General features: G+C 43.8%; 1 protein-coding gene across 1 annotated transcript; it reads left to right on the top strand.

Annotated features, from left to right (window-relative positions):
* Window positions 1–6,352: 6,352 nt before the first annotated feature.
* LOC124606819 (cuticle protein 16.5-like) lies at window positions 6,353–8,184 on the top strand. The gene is made up of 2 exons (XM_047138885.1): window positions 6,353–6,403; window positions 7,863–8,184. Exons 1-2 carry the CDS (start codon window positions 6,392–6,394, stop codon window positions 8,106–8,108), a joined length of 258 nt encoding a protein of 85 aa, XP_046994841.1. The 5' UTR covers window positions 6,353–6,391; the 3' UTR covers window positions 8,109–8,184.
* Window positions 8,185–15,503: the final 7,319 nt, after the last annotated feature.

The raw sequence follows: 15,503 nt of genomic DNA, 5'->3' as shown, positions 1-15,503 counted from the left end.
CCGTGACCAGCTGTCCTCCGACATGGAACTCTTGCCCGCTCCGGACCAGATGTCGTCTTCGCCCGTCGGGTGCCCCGACGCAATGGAGGTCGACCCTTCGGCCACTCCTGTCTCTTTACGGGCGCATACACCGCATGTTGACGTGCACCCTGGACTAGGTTTTCAGGCGTTTCCTAGCTCCCCTCGGACCGAATGGCCGGGTGCCGGTGGCACAGACTCGCCTGTTGTTAGGCTCCCCACCTCGTCGCATACGTCAATATGGGGTCCTCCTCACGGCGGGCGGAAGCCTTATAACACAACCGTTCGCCGATTTGCGGGGGAGGAATGTGGTGTCACCGCCAGACTCCACACTTGCTAGGTAGTAGCCTTTAAATCGGCCGCGGTCCATTAGTATACGTCGAACCCGCGTGTCGCCACTGTCAGTGATAGCAGACCGAGCGCCACCACACGGCAGGTCTAGAGAGACTTACTAGCACTCGCTCCAGTTGTACAGCCGACTTTGCTAGCGAAGCTACACTGACCGATACGCTCTCATTTGCCGAGACGATAGTTAGCATAGCCTTCAGCTACGTCATTTGCTACGACCTAGCAAGGCGCCGTATTCAATTGATAATTAATATTATGAAGCATGTACCGTAACGAGAGATGTTCTACAATTGTGGATTAAAGTTAAGTATTACATCATCTAAGTACTTTATTTACAATTCTCAAGATATTGTCCTGTTCTAGACCTCACGCCAGTCAGCGTGTAATTAAACGCGTGCATTTCGGCCTCCTCTAGAAAAACAGTGTTGGCTCTTCTGCCAACACTACAATTACAGTTACAAATAACCTAAATTGAACGATCACATAGATAATGTTGTGGGTAGAGCAAAGCAAAGACTGTGATTCATTCACAGAACACTTAGAAGGTGCAACAGGTCTACTAAAGAGAGTGCTTACACCACGCTTGTCCCCTTATTCTGGACTACTGCTGTGGGGTGTGGGATCCGCGTCGGTGAGACTGACGGATGACATCGAAAAAGAACAAAGAAGGGCAGTTCGTTTTGTATTATCGCGAAGCAGACGAGATAGTGCTACAGACATGATAAGTGAATTGCAGCGGCAATCATTAAAACAAATGCGTTTTTCGTTGCGACGGGATCTTCTTATGAAATTTCAATCACTAGTTTTCTCCTCCGATTGCGAAAACGTTCTGTTGGCACCCATCCACATAGGGAGAAATGATAATCACAAAAAAATAAGACAAATCAGGACCCGCACAGAAAAATTTAAATGTTCGTTTTTCCTGCGCACCGTTCGAGAGTGGAATGGTAGAGAGACAGCTTGAAGGTGCTTCATTGAACCCTCTGCCAAGCACTTTATTGTGAATAGCAGAGGAATCACGTAGATGTTGATGTTTATTTGGGGAAAAAATTTCTGAGAATGTACGTTCGGAGTACAGCACTGTATGGTTGTGAAACGTGAGCTGTGGCAAAAGTGGAACAGAAGAGAATCGAAGCATTCGACATGTAGTGCTACAGACGAAATTTGAAAATTAGGTGGAGTGATACATAGGGAATGAGGTGGTTCTGCGCAGAATCGGAGAGGAATGGAATATGCGGAAAAAACTGAAAAAGAAAAGAGACAGAATGATAGAACATCTGATAAGACATCAGGGAATGACTTCCATGATACTAGGGGGAGCTGTAGAGGGCAAAAACCGTAGAGGAAGAAAGAGATTGGAATACATCCAGCGGGTTTCTCAGGACGTAAGTTTCACTTGATACTCTGAGATGAAGAGGTTGACAAAGGAGTGGAATTTGTGACAGGCCACATCAAACGAGTCAGAAGATTGATGAACCCCCCCCCCCCCCCCCCCAAAAAAAAAAAAAAAAAAAAAAAAAAAAAAGTTGTATACAGATTGAAGACAAAAAAGGAACAATCGAAAATAACCGACTTACAGAATAACAAAAAGTCCCCAGGTAGAAACTCGACATGAAATTACCCAACATCCTTCGACAAAGTTCAGCTGGTGTAAAAACATTGCTTTAGATTTGAGGAAAACCCTACGGAGATAGTAAGTCTGGAGATTAATGGAGTGCAGATGTAAAACACGGAGAATAAGTAACTACGAAAGAAAAAATGTGAAGTTTCGATAGCTAGTGCTACAGAGTGACACGGTAATTAAATACGCAAATAATATACCAAATATGGAGTTTGCTAGGAAAGGAAGGCAGGAGACCAAATCTAATGAAAATACTTAAGATAGTAAATGAGAAATTAGTGGATGGGATGGAAACATATGCAAGAATTTTTAAGTTATTACCACAAATATAAGTAAAGAGAAAACGTTTTAGGGGCACGAAAAGAGAATGTTGGGATCTGGGAAATGGGACCATTCTCAAGTACCAAATCGTCCGAAGAAGAGATCGAAGAAGGCCGAGGCGAAGTTATCCACTGCGAACAATGTACAAGTCGACTGTGGTAAACCTTATAAAAAATCCACGTGATACGGAATATCGACAAATTGCCAATGCTTCCTCTCCAGACGTTTAGTGGACGCATACATGCATGTGGTATGCAACTTTCGTAAAAGGCGTCAAATTCTTAGATGTGGATGAAAACCTACTAGAAAATTGATCATTATAACCACAAAGAGCTGGACAAAGGGTTATAGACAAGTAACTGTTGACACAACAGAATTTGAACAAAATAAAAAACTACTGGAGAAAATAGCACACCCTTTCAGAGGTTTCCAATTCATTTAAGACCCATTGTTGCAACAGTGCATATGGAGTATATTAAATTCTTACAGTTACAAATAAGTAGCACAAGCGAGTCTGAGGAATCACGTATCGACTCATGGTGAAATACCTCTTTTAGCACGTTGGTGTAGCTTCCTCTGGCAGCAATGCGGGTGCTGACTCAGGCATCTACTCGATCGCACAGATGGCGAATACTATCCTGGGACACGCTATGCCGCGCCAGCTCGACCTGTTCCTGCAGTTTTGTGAGAGTTGTTGGCCGATGAGTCACACGAATCACTTCTTGTCCCACCATATCCCACTCGTGCTCGACTGGAGACAAGTCAGGGAGGTTGCTGCACATCTTGCGGAGAACGTTGAGATTCATGAGCAGTATGTGGGCGAGCATTATCATGTTAGGACAACGCATAACCTTTCTGTTGAAAGAAGGGCAAAAGAACAGGTCGAACAACGTTCCGCACGTACCGACCAATGGCTAGCGTCCCTTTCAGAAACACTAACGGTAAACGAGAGTTGAAGCCTGCCGCATCCAGGACCATAAGGCCTGGCGTGGGGGTAATGTATCATGGAGGAATGCTCTCTATGAGACAGAACTCACCAGATCTTAGGGAGTATGAGAAAACTACCGTCACTTGGGTGCAGGCAGAATCTGTTTTCATCGCCGAAGATCACGGCGCGCCATTCCATCTTCCAAACGATCTTCTGACGGCACCAATCGAGGCAGGCACGTCGATGTCATCACGTGAGTGGAAGATGGGCTAGAGATGTGCGTTCCCATAGCCCACAGCTAATATCTGGTTCGCAACAGGTCGTGTTCACACGTCTATGCTCACAAGCCTTCGTACCTCTGCTATGGTGGCTGCCCTTACAATACGAGGAACCTCGTCTATGGGTGTCAGAATATTCACGTGACCACTGACACCAGCAACGTTGCACAACTGAGCCAGTACGTCCAACTTGTGTGGGTAGTAATTCCCCGAAAGGACCATCCTGCCAGTCGGAAGGCCACAATTTGAACTCTTTCAGAGCTGCCCAGTTTGTTGTAGCACGCACGAGTGTGTCTTTGTGGCATTGTTGCCTGCGTGCTTCACACGTTTTCACCACACAGAGCCTTCTGGCTGTGAGTATTCCCTATTAAAGGATAGACACAGATGGAGCCCTGGTAGTTATGCCACTACGCTCTCTGTTGACGGACGACGCTGAAACCATTATCAGTACACTTACTATTCCCGCGGTTTCACATACCGTCTTCGAATCAAAACTGACGTCGTCTTTCCATGCTACTAACTTTTTTTCCGGCAGTGTGGAATCGTTTGGGAAAGGATTTTAGCAACAAACAACCTTCAACTTTCCCACGATTTGCATACTTCGAAGAATACAGAGTGGAAATTATCAACATCGCGCCTATCATTTTTAAGCTAGTCTTCATCTACGCCAGCGAATTATCCAGTGCAGTGCTGTACAGCGAATTATCAGGCGCAGTGCTGTGGTACTGTAATTCCCACACCATGGTGTTGAGATTACGTCGACTTTAATTCTATAATATTTTGGACTGCTGCAATATTCATGTCAATCTTGTCTCAGGTCTCAAGTAACTACTGCATACTAACTTGTGAGCTGGAATACTGTTTTATTTCAGTTTGAATGCTGCCACTGTCATTGAAATGTTACCTCGTCTTACGCGCGAGATATTGTTTCCCAGACGACTGTGGACCATCTCTCTTGGGTATGAATGCCTGTGAGCACCTGTTTACAACAGATACTCACCGTTGGGTTGAAATTTGGAGATCCTGTCTAGTGACCGGAACGTTTGTCGAATGTGACTGAAAAGCACATATTCCTATGGGCTTGCATGAAATCGTTGGCATATGGAACCCAAATATAAACTGTAGAGAATTTGGTTTGTAGAATCTAGCTGCTTATTACATCATCGATATCTCAGTGAGGGTGTCAAAATTTTATACTTTGATCTTACACATATATTGAGACTGGGAGATAGTCACTTTTTGCAGTTGTTACGAGCTTAGGTTGTTAATGCAAGATGCTAGTTGTTGCAGAATCCTCTACAATGCATACAGTTTTTATGCTTGAAAGTTGTTTGTTATATTACCAATTTTCATGATTTAAGTTTCATACGTCTGTTACCCACGAGCCTGTAACATCTGCACGCACTAACTGGTTATCTGTGCAGTCGCAATCGTTCTGCTGCGCTGATGTATCTTACCTAAAATCTTTGAGGCAATTGGGGCTCGGCCAGTGAAATTGTAAGGCGCCTGTTGAGGGAAAATGGCTTGGAAATTTGAAACATATAATGTTTTCCTTGTTCGTTGTTGATGGTTCTGTGTTACAATAAGAATAAGATTACATGTAACATATTGAGAATGAAACAGTAACATAAATGTAGCCAGGATTTGTATCATTGATGATAGTAATAAAACAGTTCCGAACTGCGTTTCCTCTGCAGACTACTGGCATAAACCAGGTAATACTGCAGCAGTTTGCAAGGTTTGCGAACAATGTTTGAAATGGGCAGTTCCTTCTTCAATCCAGCAATGGTCATATATTATGAGGCTTGCAGTTTTCAATTCACCTGGGCCAGTCTCGCGTATTCTATGTCGTGTATTCTTTCGTAACCTAAACGAGTAGAAAAGTTACCATCCATCCGGAAAGTTGCCGCTTTTTGATGCTTTCAGGAAGCATTTGTAAACGACGTCTTTCTTTGACAGTGATGAAGGAACCATGTGGTTCATATAAAAATCATTTTGATGTTCTACGTAAAGAAACTGTACTCTTTTATCTTTAATAACAAGAGCTTAATTTCAAAGCTTCGATCATTTATATTTGTTCCCTCGCCAAATTAAATGAAATCGTGCTTGCATTGATGCCTCGTGTAGATGATATTGGAGCATGGTCTTGTGCCTTGAACACGACATTCATTTCGATGAGAGCAGCTTCTCATGTTGTACAAACCATAAACATTATCAAATCGATTGTTGTCAGTTTGTCGGAGGTAGTTTCGTCTGGAGAACTTTGGACCAGCAGTTGTTACGCAATGCTCCATAACGCGCCATATTAGCAATAAAATCTTTCCTTGCTTGATGTTTGATTTTCACCATTGCGACCCAGTCATCCTGTATACAGAACTACTGATTGTTATAACAATGGTCGTCTACCTGCTGAATGACTTTATGCCACACTTATAGTATGCTACATATACAACCATTATGCTTATTGTGAGCATCTGTATCGCGTTATTCTTCAGTGCAGTCAGATCACGTCATGACACATTTTTGGGGCCACTATTCATATTGTGTTGTGGGCACCTTTCATCGGCGCCAACCTATGTACAACTTTTATGTCCATTCGTTTAAAATTTATAATGTACGGACACCATACACGCTTAAGGACTGGGAGATCCTGTACGTGAAATCCCTACCCGACACTGCCTTTTAATGTGATTAACAAGTGAGATGCTGTCTACGGCAGCTCTGCAAACAATTGGAGAGGCGCTGGACCGGACTCTCCAGTGTCCGCTGGAGGAGGCAAGGTCGTGTGGAGGGTCGCCGGGCGTGGCTCTGCAGGTATATAAACCCGGGCCTTCCTCTGGTCAGCACAGTCTGCACCGCCGACACAAGACACGCAACATGTACAAGCTGGTGAGTCGCAGGCAGCCTCGTCTCCTACAGGCTTCATTAGCTTTAATTCACTTTCGTATTAGAGATAGTCGCAGGCGTACACGCGAATCGCAATACTAATCAACATAATGCCGACAACTCCTATTATTATCAAGCAGTGAAATGTTCGTTAAATGTTTTGGTCCCCTATTGTAAAATACATTGTATAAGTTAGATTACTTGGGTCTTATTTGCGTCATAACGGCTCTTGGAGGACTGTCAAATTGAGAAATGAAATAGAACAGTTTCTTTTTTTAATGGCGCTTTCTTTTTTCCGCTTCAGGAACATACTTTTTTTGCGAACGTGCTCTTTAGCGACCGTTGCTATATACTGGGTGGTCAGAAAATGTGTGAAGTGCTTGTAGGGATGTTTCAGGGCAGGTTGTACTGAGACATAAATGTTAAGAAAGAAATTCGATACGTTGCTCAGTTTCGGAGTTATTTAGCATAGAAGTTAGCCAATCTGGGCGTCGCGCGCTCGCATTCAAGCGGCCTGCCAGGGGCGGCGTTGCCCAACGAGTGCTTTGTCTCGTTAGCTGAACCTTGAATATACGCGGGCGACGATCTGATAGGCTAACTTCGATGCTAAATAATTCGGAAACGGCGTAACGTATCGAATTTCTTTCTTAACATTTATGTCTCAGTACAACCTGCCCTGCAACACCCCTACAAGCATTTCACACATTTTCTGACCAATCTTTACAGTCAAACTGTAACTGTTCGGTCACTGTTGCAACAAATGCGGAAGCGATGATTGATAAAAATCCATGACGACGTGGTCACATACCGAGAAAACCTTGACTGAATACAAATCTTCTTCATCTAGAAAAATTTTCACTTACCATCTTTACATTAACAGATTATCAAATTGCATAAAAATGAATCTCGAAGGTAACGCTCACCTGACTCGTTTCTCATTTTGTAATAAGTCTTGCTAATGATACGAAAAATTAAACAGAAAGAGCACTAGCTATATGATATTGCCTCACATTTCTTTCCTCAAATTCACTAGATCTCGCATCAATTCTCTTAAAGTTGTGTCTCTTATTATGTTACGGTGTTTACAAGCTATTTCCTCCAAACGTGAAAAATAAAGGCATTGTTACAAATGCCTCGAAACACTCAGGCAATTGATTTATTTGCGTTTGCTCATGTGTGATCCTACTTGTCTGTACCACTCACAAATTTCTCCTTGAACTCCAGAGGTAGCAAAATTATTCCTTTATGTATCACAGCAACACGAAGTGAATAGGTTCTTTGCAGCTAATTTTCCTGGAATTATGAAGTTATTCTAATAACAGAATCGACGCAGTTTACAAATAACCATAGGCTTCCTAGTATTGCACAATTTTCTTAATTTCCAGGAATTTTTTTTTCGCAATGCCAACTGTACAACAATTTTGGAACATAGCGACGTGAGACGCGTGCTGTGTGCTTACAGGTGATCCTGCCCCTGCTGTTCGCCGCCGTGTCGGCCGGCTACCTGGGAGGCGTGGCCGTGGCGCCAGCGGCCATCGCCGCCCCCGCCATCGCCGCCCCCGTAGCCTACGCCGCCCCCGCTATTGCTGCCGCCCCCGCCTTGGCCGTGGCCCCCGCTCTGCGTGCCGCCCCTCTGACTGTCGCCGCCCCCGCCATCGCCGCTCCTCTGTCCTACGCAGCTGCGGCACCGATCCTCAAGATCCACTGAACGAAAGGATTACTGCAGGCGTACTGCCATTTGTAAATACATAAATAATACGAAATACATAACCAAACAAATCTAATTTATTTTGTGTTCTTTTTCACAAAACCTCTTGAAAAACATGGTTCTGGGTTTCAGGGAAGAATACACACTGTAGTGAAGTTTCAACAATAAGTTGTGAGCTATCTCTTTCAAAGATTAACTCTGAAGCTGAACCGCTGACTCATCTCTCACCTTACAGTCGCATGGATGATAATCATTTGAAAAGCAAGAATAATATTTTATCAATATTATTGACACTACTTGTCTGCATATCTGGAAAAATCGTCGCACCACAGCAGAATACAAACAAATACTAAAAAACTATATTATATTTACACCGCAATTTGGAGGCCGCAAGAAATTTTAACAAAAAAAAAATCGCTCTCAGGCATTTACCTATGCATCAGAAAGTGTTGCCGATGGAGGAAAACGTCTTTTTGGGGCGGAAAATTGTTCTTCATAGAACTAGTTACCAAAAACAAAACCTGAAGGAACAGAGTACAACATAGACATAGATTATTTTACTCTAATTACCGAAACTGCAAACATGCAAAAGCACTTCCGCACCGCGTCTACTGTTTGTTTCACCTTGTGTAGTAACACCTTAGCACATGGAATTACTTGGTTTCATTGGTTTTCCAGAGACAATGTTTTTATTTGAAAACGTGTCATGCAATAAATGTCGTAGTGAATGACAACCTTTACATTTGTCATTTGTTTTAGATGAGATTTTTATTAAATAGCCATTCTCAAGTGCCCAAGATACGTGGGCGTATCATCCCCGTAAACACAATAAAACAAAAAGCACAATGATGGTGTATCCAATGCATCTTATAGGTGGGAGCGAGTACATATTCGAAACTGCTCACCAGTGCGTAATAGAGTTCTTAGATAAAGTTATATGTTGTATCCTGGAAACGTTGTTTTCATTTTAATTTGTCGAAGATGTGGCGTACACCAAGCGACTACTCGCTTGACAAACTACCAGTATAGCTGAATAAAATTAGACGTTGTATCCTGGCAACGATATTTTCTTTTTAATTTGTCAAAGATGTGGCGCCCACCATGCGACTACTCGCTTGACAAAGTTCCATCATAGCTGAAACTTCCGTAACTAGCGCTTAATGCGCGGAATTTTAGTGCTGTACACGTAACAAAGTTAATGTATTGAGCTTTGACTACGAGATTAATAAGGCATATCACATAATTCACTAATAAAATGTGCGAAACTGAAGTGGAGGATCGGAAAGCCCCTGTCACAAGTGAGTGAAAAGGCAAACTTATAATTTTCAGGGTACATCGATTCGTCAATGGAAAGGATTCTCCGTACAAAAAAAAAGTCAGGTATGGAGATTATACAAAGAAGAGCAGCGCAAATGGTTGCAGGTTTGTTTGCTTTTTAGGAATGGGTTTCGGGGATTTTGATGTGGTGGTGGTCGTGGTTAGTGTTTAACGTCCCGTCAACAACGAGGTCATTAGAGACGGAGTGCAAGCTCGGGTTAGGGAAGGATTGGGAAGGAAATCGGCCGTGCCCTTTCAAAGGAACCATCCCGGCGTTTGCCTGAAACGATTTAGGGAAATCACGGAAAACCTAATATCAGGATGGCTGGAGAATGGATTGAACCGTCGTCCTCCCGAATGCGAGTCCAGTGTGCTAACCACTGCGCCAATTCGCTCGGTGGGGATTTTGAATAATCGCGGCTAGTAGAAACGCGAACATTGACGCCTGTCTCGTTAAACCATTACACCATACGCCACAAACCAGTTATAGGGGCAGCTCTACGAGCTTTTCGATCCCTCACAACATTGTTCACAACATGACGGTCTGAGGCGTTTCGTACTACTCTCTCGAAGGTTGTCCACCTGCATTCAAATCACGTATCAAATGTTTGACTGTGGATGTTTAACGCAATCTGAAAAATGTTTCTTGTCGAAGTAGAAATGCTTTCTAATATTCCTATTCACACTCAGGAGTTAGCGATGCTATAACGGCTAATTCTCCCTGACTCTCTTCTCTTCGTTAAGTGAAACGAAATGTTCGCGCCTATTTGTAATGAAGAGATCTAAGGCACCAGACATCGAGCACCAAATCTTCATACACTCGCTTTTCAAAGTACTGATGTGAGTTTTGCCATGGATAATGCCGTAAATGGACACTAAATAAGTCTACTTACACTCAAACGTAATGACACCGAAGTACTCTGGACCGAGCATCCAGGAAATGCGTGCACGCATGACAGCAGGCGATTTGTGCAGCGAAATCACGGACTACGGCATTTTCTGTGGTGGGATGGGCTCTCCGGTACAGGAGAGCTTCTGTGAAGTTTGGAAGGTAGGAGACGGGGTACTGGCGGAAGTAAATCTGTGAGGACGGGATGTGAGTCGTGGTTGGGTAGCTCAGATGGTAGAGCACTTACCCGCGAAAGGCAAAGGCCCTGACTTCGAGTCTCGGTCCGGCACACAGTTTTAATCTGCCAGGAAGTTTCAATACTGAGAAAGTTTATAGAATCGGCATTTGAAGCTGAGTGCAGAACGATCCTACTGCTGCCAGTATACACTTCGCTTAGGAACCACGAAGACAAGATGCGTGAAACTAGACTCATATAGATAGTCGTCTTTCCCTATCTCTATCTGCGAGTGGAACAGGAAAGGAAACAACTATTTGTGGTACAAGGTACCCTCCGGCACACAACGTACGGTGGCTCGCGGAGTATGTACGAGTATGTAGGTGTAGACTTCAGTAACCCTTGCAAACAACCACAGGATGCAGAATATCTACAAACTGCTAGTACTGCCCCGCCAGATGTACAACTGATACACATAAGGAAGTGGTGTGCAACTTTCACAACACGTGTCACTTTTTTAAACTTGGATGGAAACTTACCAAAAAGGTGGTCGTTACAACCACAAATAGATGGTCAAAGTGTTCTCGACAAATAACAGAAGACACAAGAGAATTTCATGGAAATAGAATAGTGAGAGAGAGTATTTTAGCAACCAACACCTTTCAGCTTCCAGTGACGTGCATATTTCGAAGAATACAGCGTGAAAATATCAGCATCTTCCAAAAGAAAAAGAGCCAAATAATTTTTAAGCCAGCCTTCACCTCTGTCAGTGAATTATCCAACGCCGTGCCGCGGTGTCGGAATTCTACGGCCCATGTATTTAACAAACTGCGCCAGTTTCAACTACTATCGCATTTTTGGCTGCCGCAATATTCAGGTTTCAGGTGATTAAAAACTACATGAAAACTTGTCTCAAATTGCCAGTTATGATTTCCTACTAACTTGTGAGCTGCAATACTACCTTATATTGCTACCATCCAGTTTGAATGCTTCCACAGTTATTAGAAACTTTACAACTTGTTGCCTGAGAGCTACTATGTTTTCCAGATGGCTGACCGTCATCTCTCTTGAATATACATGCTTGTGAGTCCCAGCACAACGATACACTCACCGTTATATTGGAATTACAGGACCTGTCTCTTCACCAAAGTGATTGTGGGAAGTCACTGAGAAACTATCTTCCTGAGCTATTGAATGATGTAGTTGACGTATTAAACCACAATATAAACAGAAAATAAATTGGTTCATAGAATCTACCTGCTTGTCACATCAGAGGTTTCCGAGTCAGGGTGGTTAAACTGTATACTCCTTTGAGATTGGGAGATTTGGGGCGGTGGGCGGGGAACTTTCTGCAGTTTCTACAATATTACACTGAGTTGGCAAAAGTCGTGGGATAGCTATAAGTCCGTGTCCAGATGAAGGTAGTATCGCGTATGCAAGATACAAAAGGGCAGTCTTTCGACAGAGCTGGATTTTTACTCAGGTGATTCACATCAGAAGGTTCCCGACGTCATTATGGCCACACGATGGGAATTAACAGACCTTGAACCCGGAATGGCAGTTGGAGCTAGACGCATACGACATTCCAATTCGGAAATCGTTAGGGTATACAGTATTCCGCGATCCACAGTGTCAAGAGTGAGCCGAGAATACCATACCTCAGGCATTACCTCTCACCACAGACTACGCAGTGGCTGACAGCCTTCAATTAACGACAGAGAGCAACAGCGTTGGCGCAAAGTTGTCAGTGCTAACAAACAAGCAACACTGTGTGGAATAACCGCAGAAATCAATGTGGGATGTACGACGAGCGTATGCTTTAGAACAGCGAGGCGATATTTGGCGTTAACGGTCTGTGGCTGCTGACGACCAACGCGAATGCCTCTGCTAACACCACTATATCGATTGGACCCTAGATGACGGGAAAGATCTGGTAGGGTTCGAGTGTGGCTCAGATCCCACGCAGCCATAGATTCAAGTTGTCAACAAGGCATTGTGCAAGCTGATGGTGGCTACATAATGGTGTGGTCTGTATTTACAGAGAATTAACTTGGTCATCTGGACATTCGGATACTTGGAGACCATTTACAGCCATCCGTGGCCGCCATATACCCAAACAACGATGGAAATTTTATGGATGACAGGGGGGCATGTCACTGGGTAACAACTGTCCGTGATTGGGTTAAAAAACATTCTGGACTGTTTGAGCGAATGGTTTGGCTACTCAGACGACCCGACGCGAATCCAATTGAACATTTACGGGACGTGATCAAGAGGTCAGTTCGTACACAAAATCCTGACCCAGAAAATCTTTCACAATTATGAGTGGCTATGGAGGCATTTTTCTACAGGGGACTTCCAACGACTTCTTGTATCCATGCCACGTCGACCTGCTGCGCTACGCTGGGCAAAAACGAGGTCCGACACCATATTAGGAGGTGTCCTCTGATTTTTGCCATCTTAGTGTGTGGCAGTAATGGAAGTACAATTCTTGACAAAAAGAAGTATGGAAAGTTCTGTGAGAACATGTCGACCTGGCGTTACCTTGGTTTTCGATTCTATTGCAGTTTACGAAGCTGTTGTGAACATTCTCTCAGGGAAATTTGTTTCGATTTATCAATGATTGCGGTATACGACTCATTGTGCTAAATTTGGTGGGCAGATAATAGGTCAGTCTTATGGCACCATGTGCCTCCGTGAAACCTCGTAGTTAGGGCACTAGCTTGTGAGGTCTTAGCCGGCGGGAGTGGCCGAGCGGTTCTAGGCGCTACAGTCTGGAACCGCGAGACCGCTCCGGTCACAGGTTCGAATCCTGCCTCGGGCATGGATGTGTGTGATGTCCTTAGGTTAGTTAGGTTTAAGTAGTTCTAAGTTCTAGCGGACTGATGACCTCCACTGTGAAGTCCCATAGGCTCAGAGGCATTTGAACCATTTGTGAGGTCTTATCCCGTTAACTCAGTAATATTGTACCTAAAGGAACCATTAACCTGCACGAAAAAAGTACTTTTTAAAAATATCTACGGCAAGTGTCCATACAAACGTAATAACAAGGGACAAGTATTACAGAGTAGACCCCGACGACTGAAGAAGCTCACGAGGAGGAGGAGGAGGAGGTTAGTGTTTAACGTCCCGTCGACAACGAGGTCATTAGAGACGGAGCACAAGCTCGGATTAGGGAATGATGGGGAAGGATGGGGGACGAAATCAGCCGTGAACGTTCAAAGGAACCATCCCACCATTTGCCTGAAACGACTTAGGGACATCACGGAAAACCTAAATCTGGATGGCCGGATGCGGGTTTGAATCGTCATCCCCCAGAATGCGAGTCCAGTGTGCTGACCACTGCGCCACCTCGCTCGGTAGCTCACAAGGAAAGGTCTTGTTACTGACCAGAAAGGAAAAATCATTTTAAGGTTTTAGCTGCTATGCTACACCGGTATTGACGGGAAGGAGGAGCAGGTGCGGCAGTAATCGATTTCAATTCTCTACTAACGCCCTCCATTTATGTATCGCTCTGCACGCAACGCCGTGTTACAATACGTCCGGACTGTGTTTGTTATTAGAGTAGATGACATTATCTTTGAGGTCTGGAAGTATGTTTACAAAGTTAGTAAGTGTTCCATGCTCGAACTTGAAGGCGCAATACTTTGTTGTTGCAGAAGATGTACCAACAGTGCGTATTATTTGTGAACAACGAAAGCAACAGTTGACAGAAAAAATTCAAACGGCTCTAAGCGCTGTAGGACTTAACATCTAAGGTCATTAGTCCCGTAGACTTAGAACTATTTAAACGTAACTAACGTAAGGACATCGCACACATCCATGCCCGAAGCAGGATTCGAACCTTCGACCGTAGAAGCAATGCGGTATCCGGACTGAAGCGCCTAGAACCACTCGGCCAAACAGTTGACAGAAGGTGACGCTGTAATAGCAGAGTTTACTACACTTTCATTAGATGAAGAAGCATTAGATGAGGAGGCACCAGATGAAGGAAGTGATAGTGTCGTGGCTGAGAGATGAAGCAATGTCACCAGTGGCGGAATTCCAGGGGAGCAACGGCTCATCTTATCGGCCCTCACCTCCAAGGAAACTAACGAAGGTCCCAGTAGGATATCGGGCTGATACGTATATGTTCAAAATAACCAAGGGAAAATATGGAAATGTTGATCGTCCTGGTCTGTGTCGTCCTAGCTTAGCAGTTGATATGATAACGCACCTGAAAATTACAACAGATAAAGAGAAACATTGTGTTACTAAACTTCGAAAACAGACTAAAAACATCATTCGTCAAAGCAAAAAGTTTTTCAGGATATGATAAATCGTGGATTACGTGACCGTTTCATAGCAAAGAGACAAGAAAACGCAATAATAAATGAGCATTCATTGAGACATTGGGTTTCACCCATCACAATTCAAAGCTACCTACTGGTGGGGAAAGAAATTGAGAAGTAAGAATAAATAATGCAGACGCAGTGGTGAGAAGTTCGCTCATTAAAAAGTAGTAAATAAATCGGTAGTTCTGCATAAGGGCTTTCTGGGTCTCAATAGTAACAGTCAGTCATCTGTCAAGGAATGGCGTTATTGCTCACATGAAGCTTTTCGGAATTAGCCATCATCAGGCGTCCATGGAATATTGCTGCACGTATGTATACGTTTCCAGTTGTACGTAAACAAACATTCACAGATTAGTAGCCCGAAACGCACCATATGAGCAATAAAGTTATTCCTTGGCCGATATTTGACTTTCACCATTGCGAACGAGTCAGCTTGTATGCGGAACTACAGATTACTGTAACAATGGTTGCCTGCCTCCTGCATGATTTTATGCTACATTTATATTGGTAGCAAGTTAGTTCAAAGAAATGGTTCAAGTGGCTCTGAGCACTATGGGACTTAACATCTGAGGTCATCAGTCCCCTAGACTTAGAACTACTGAAACCTAACTAACCTAAGGACATCACACACATCAATGCCCGAGGCAGGATTCGAACCTGCGACCATAGCGGTTGCGCGG

Source organism: Schistocerca americana, chromosome 3 (genome assembly GCF_021461395.2).
Source record: "Schistocerca americana isolate TAMUIC-IGC-003095 chromosome 3, iqSchAmer2.1, whole genome shotgun sequence".
NCBI classification, from domain to species: domain Eukaryota; kingdom Metazoa; phylum Arthropoda; class Insecta; order Orthoptera; family Acrididae; genus Schistocerca; species Schistocerca americana.
This window is presented reverse-complemented; position numbering and strand designations above follow the sequence as displayed.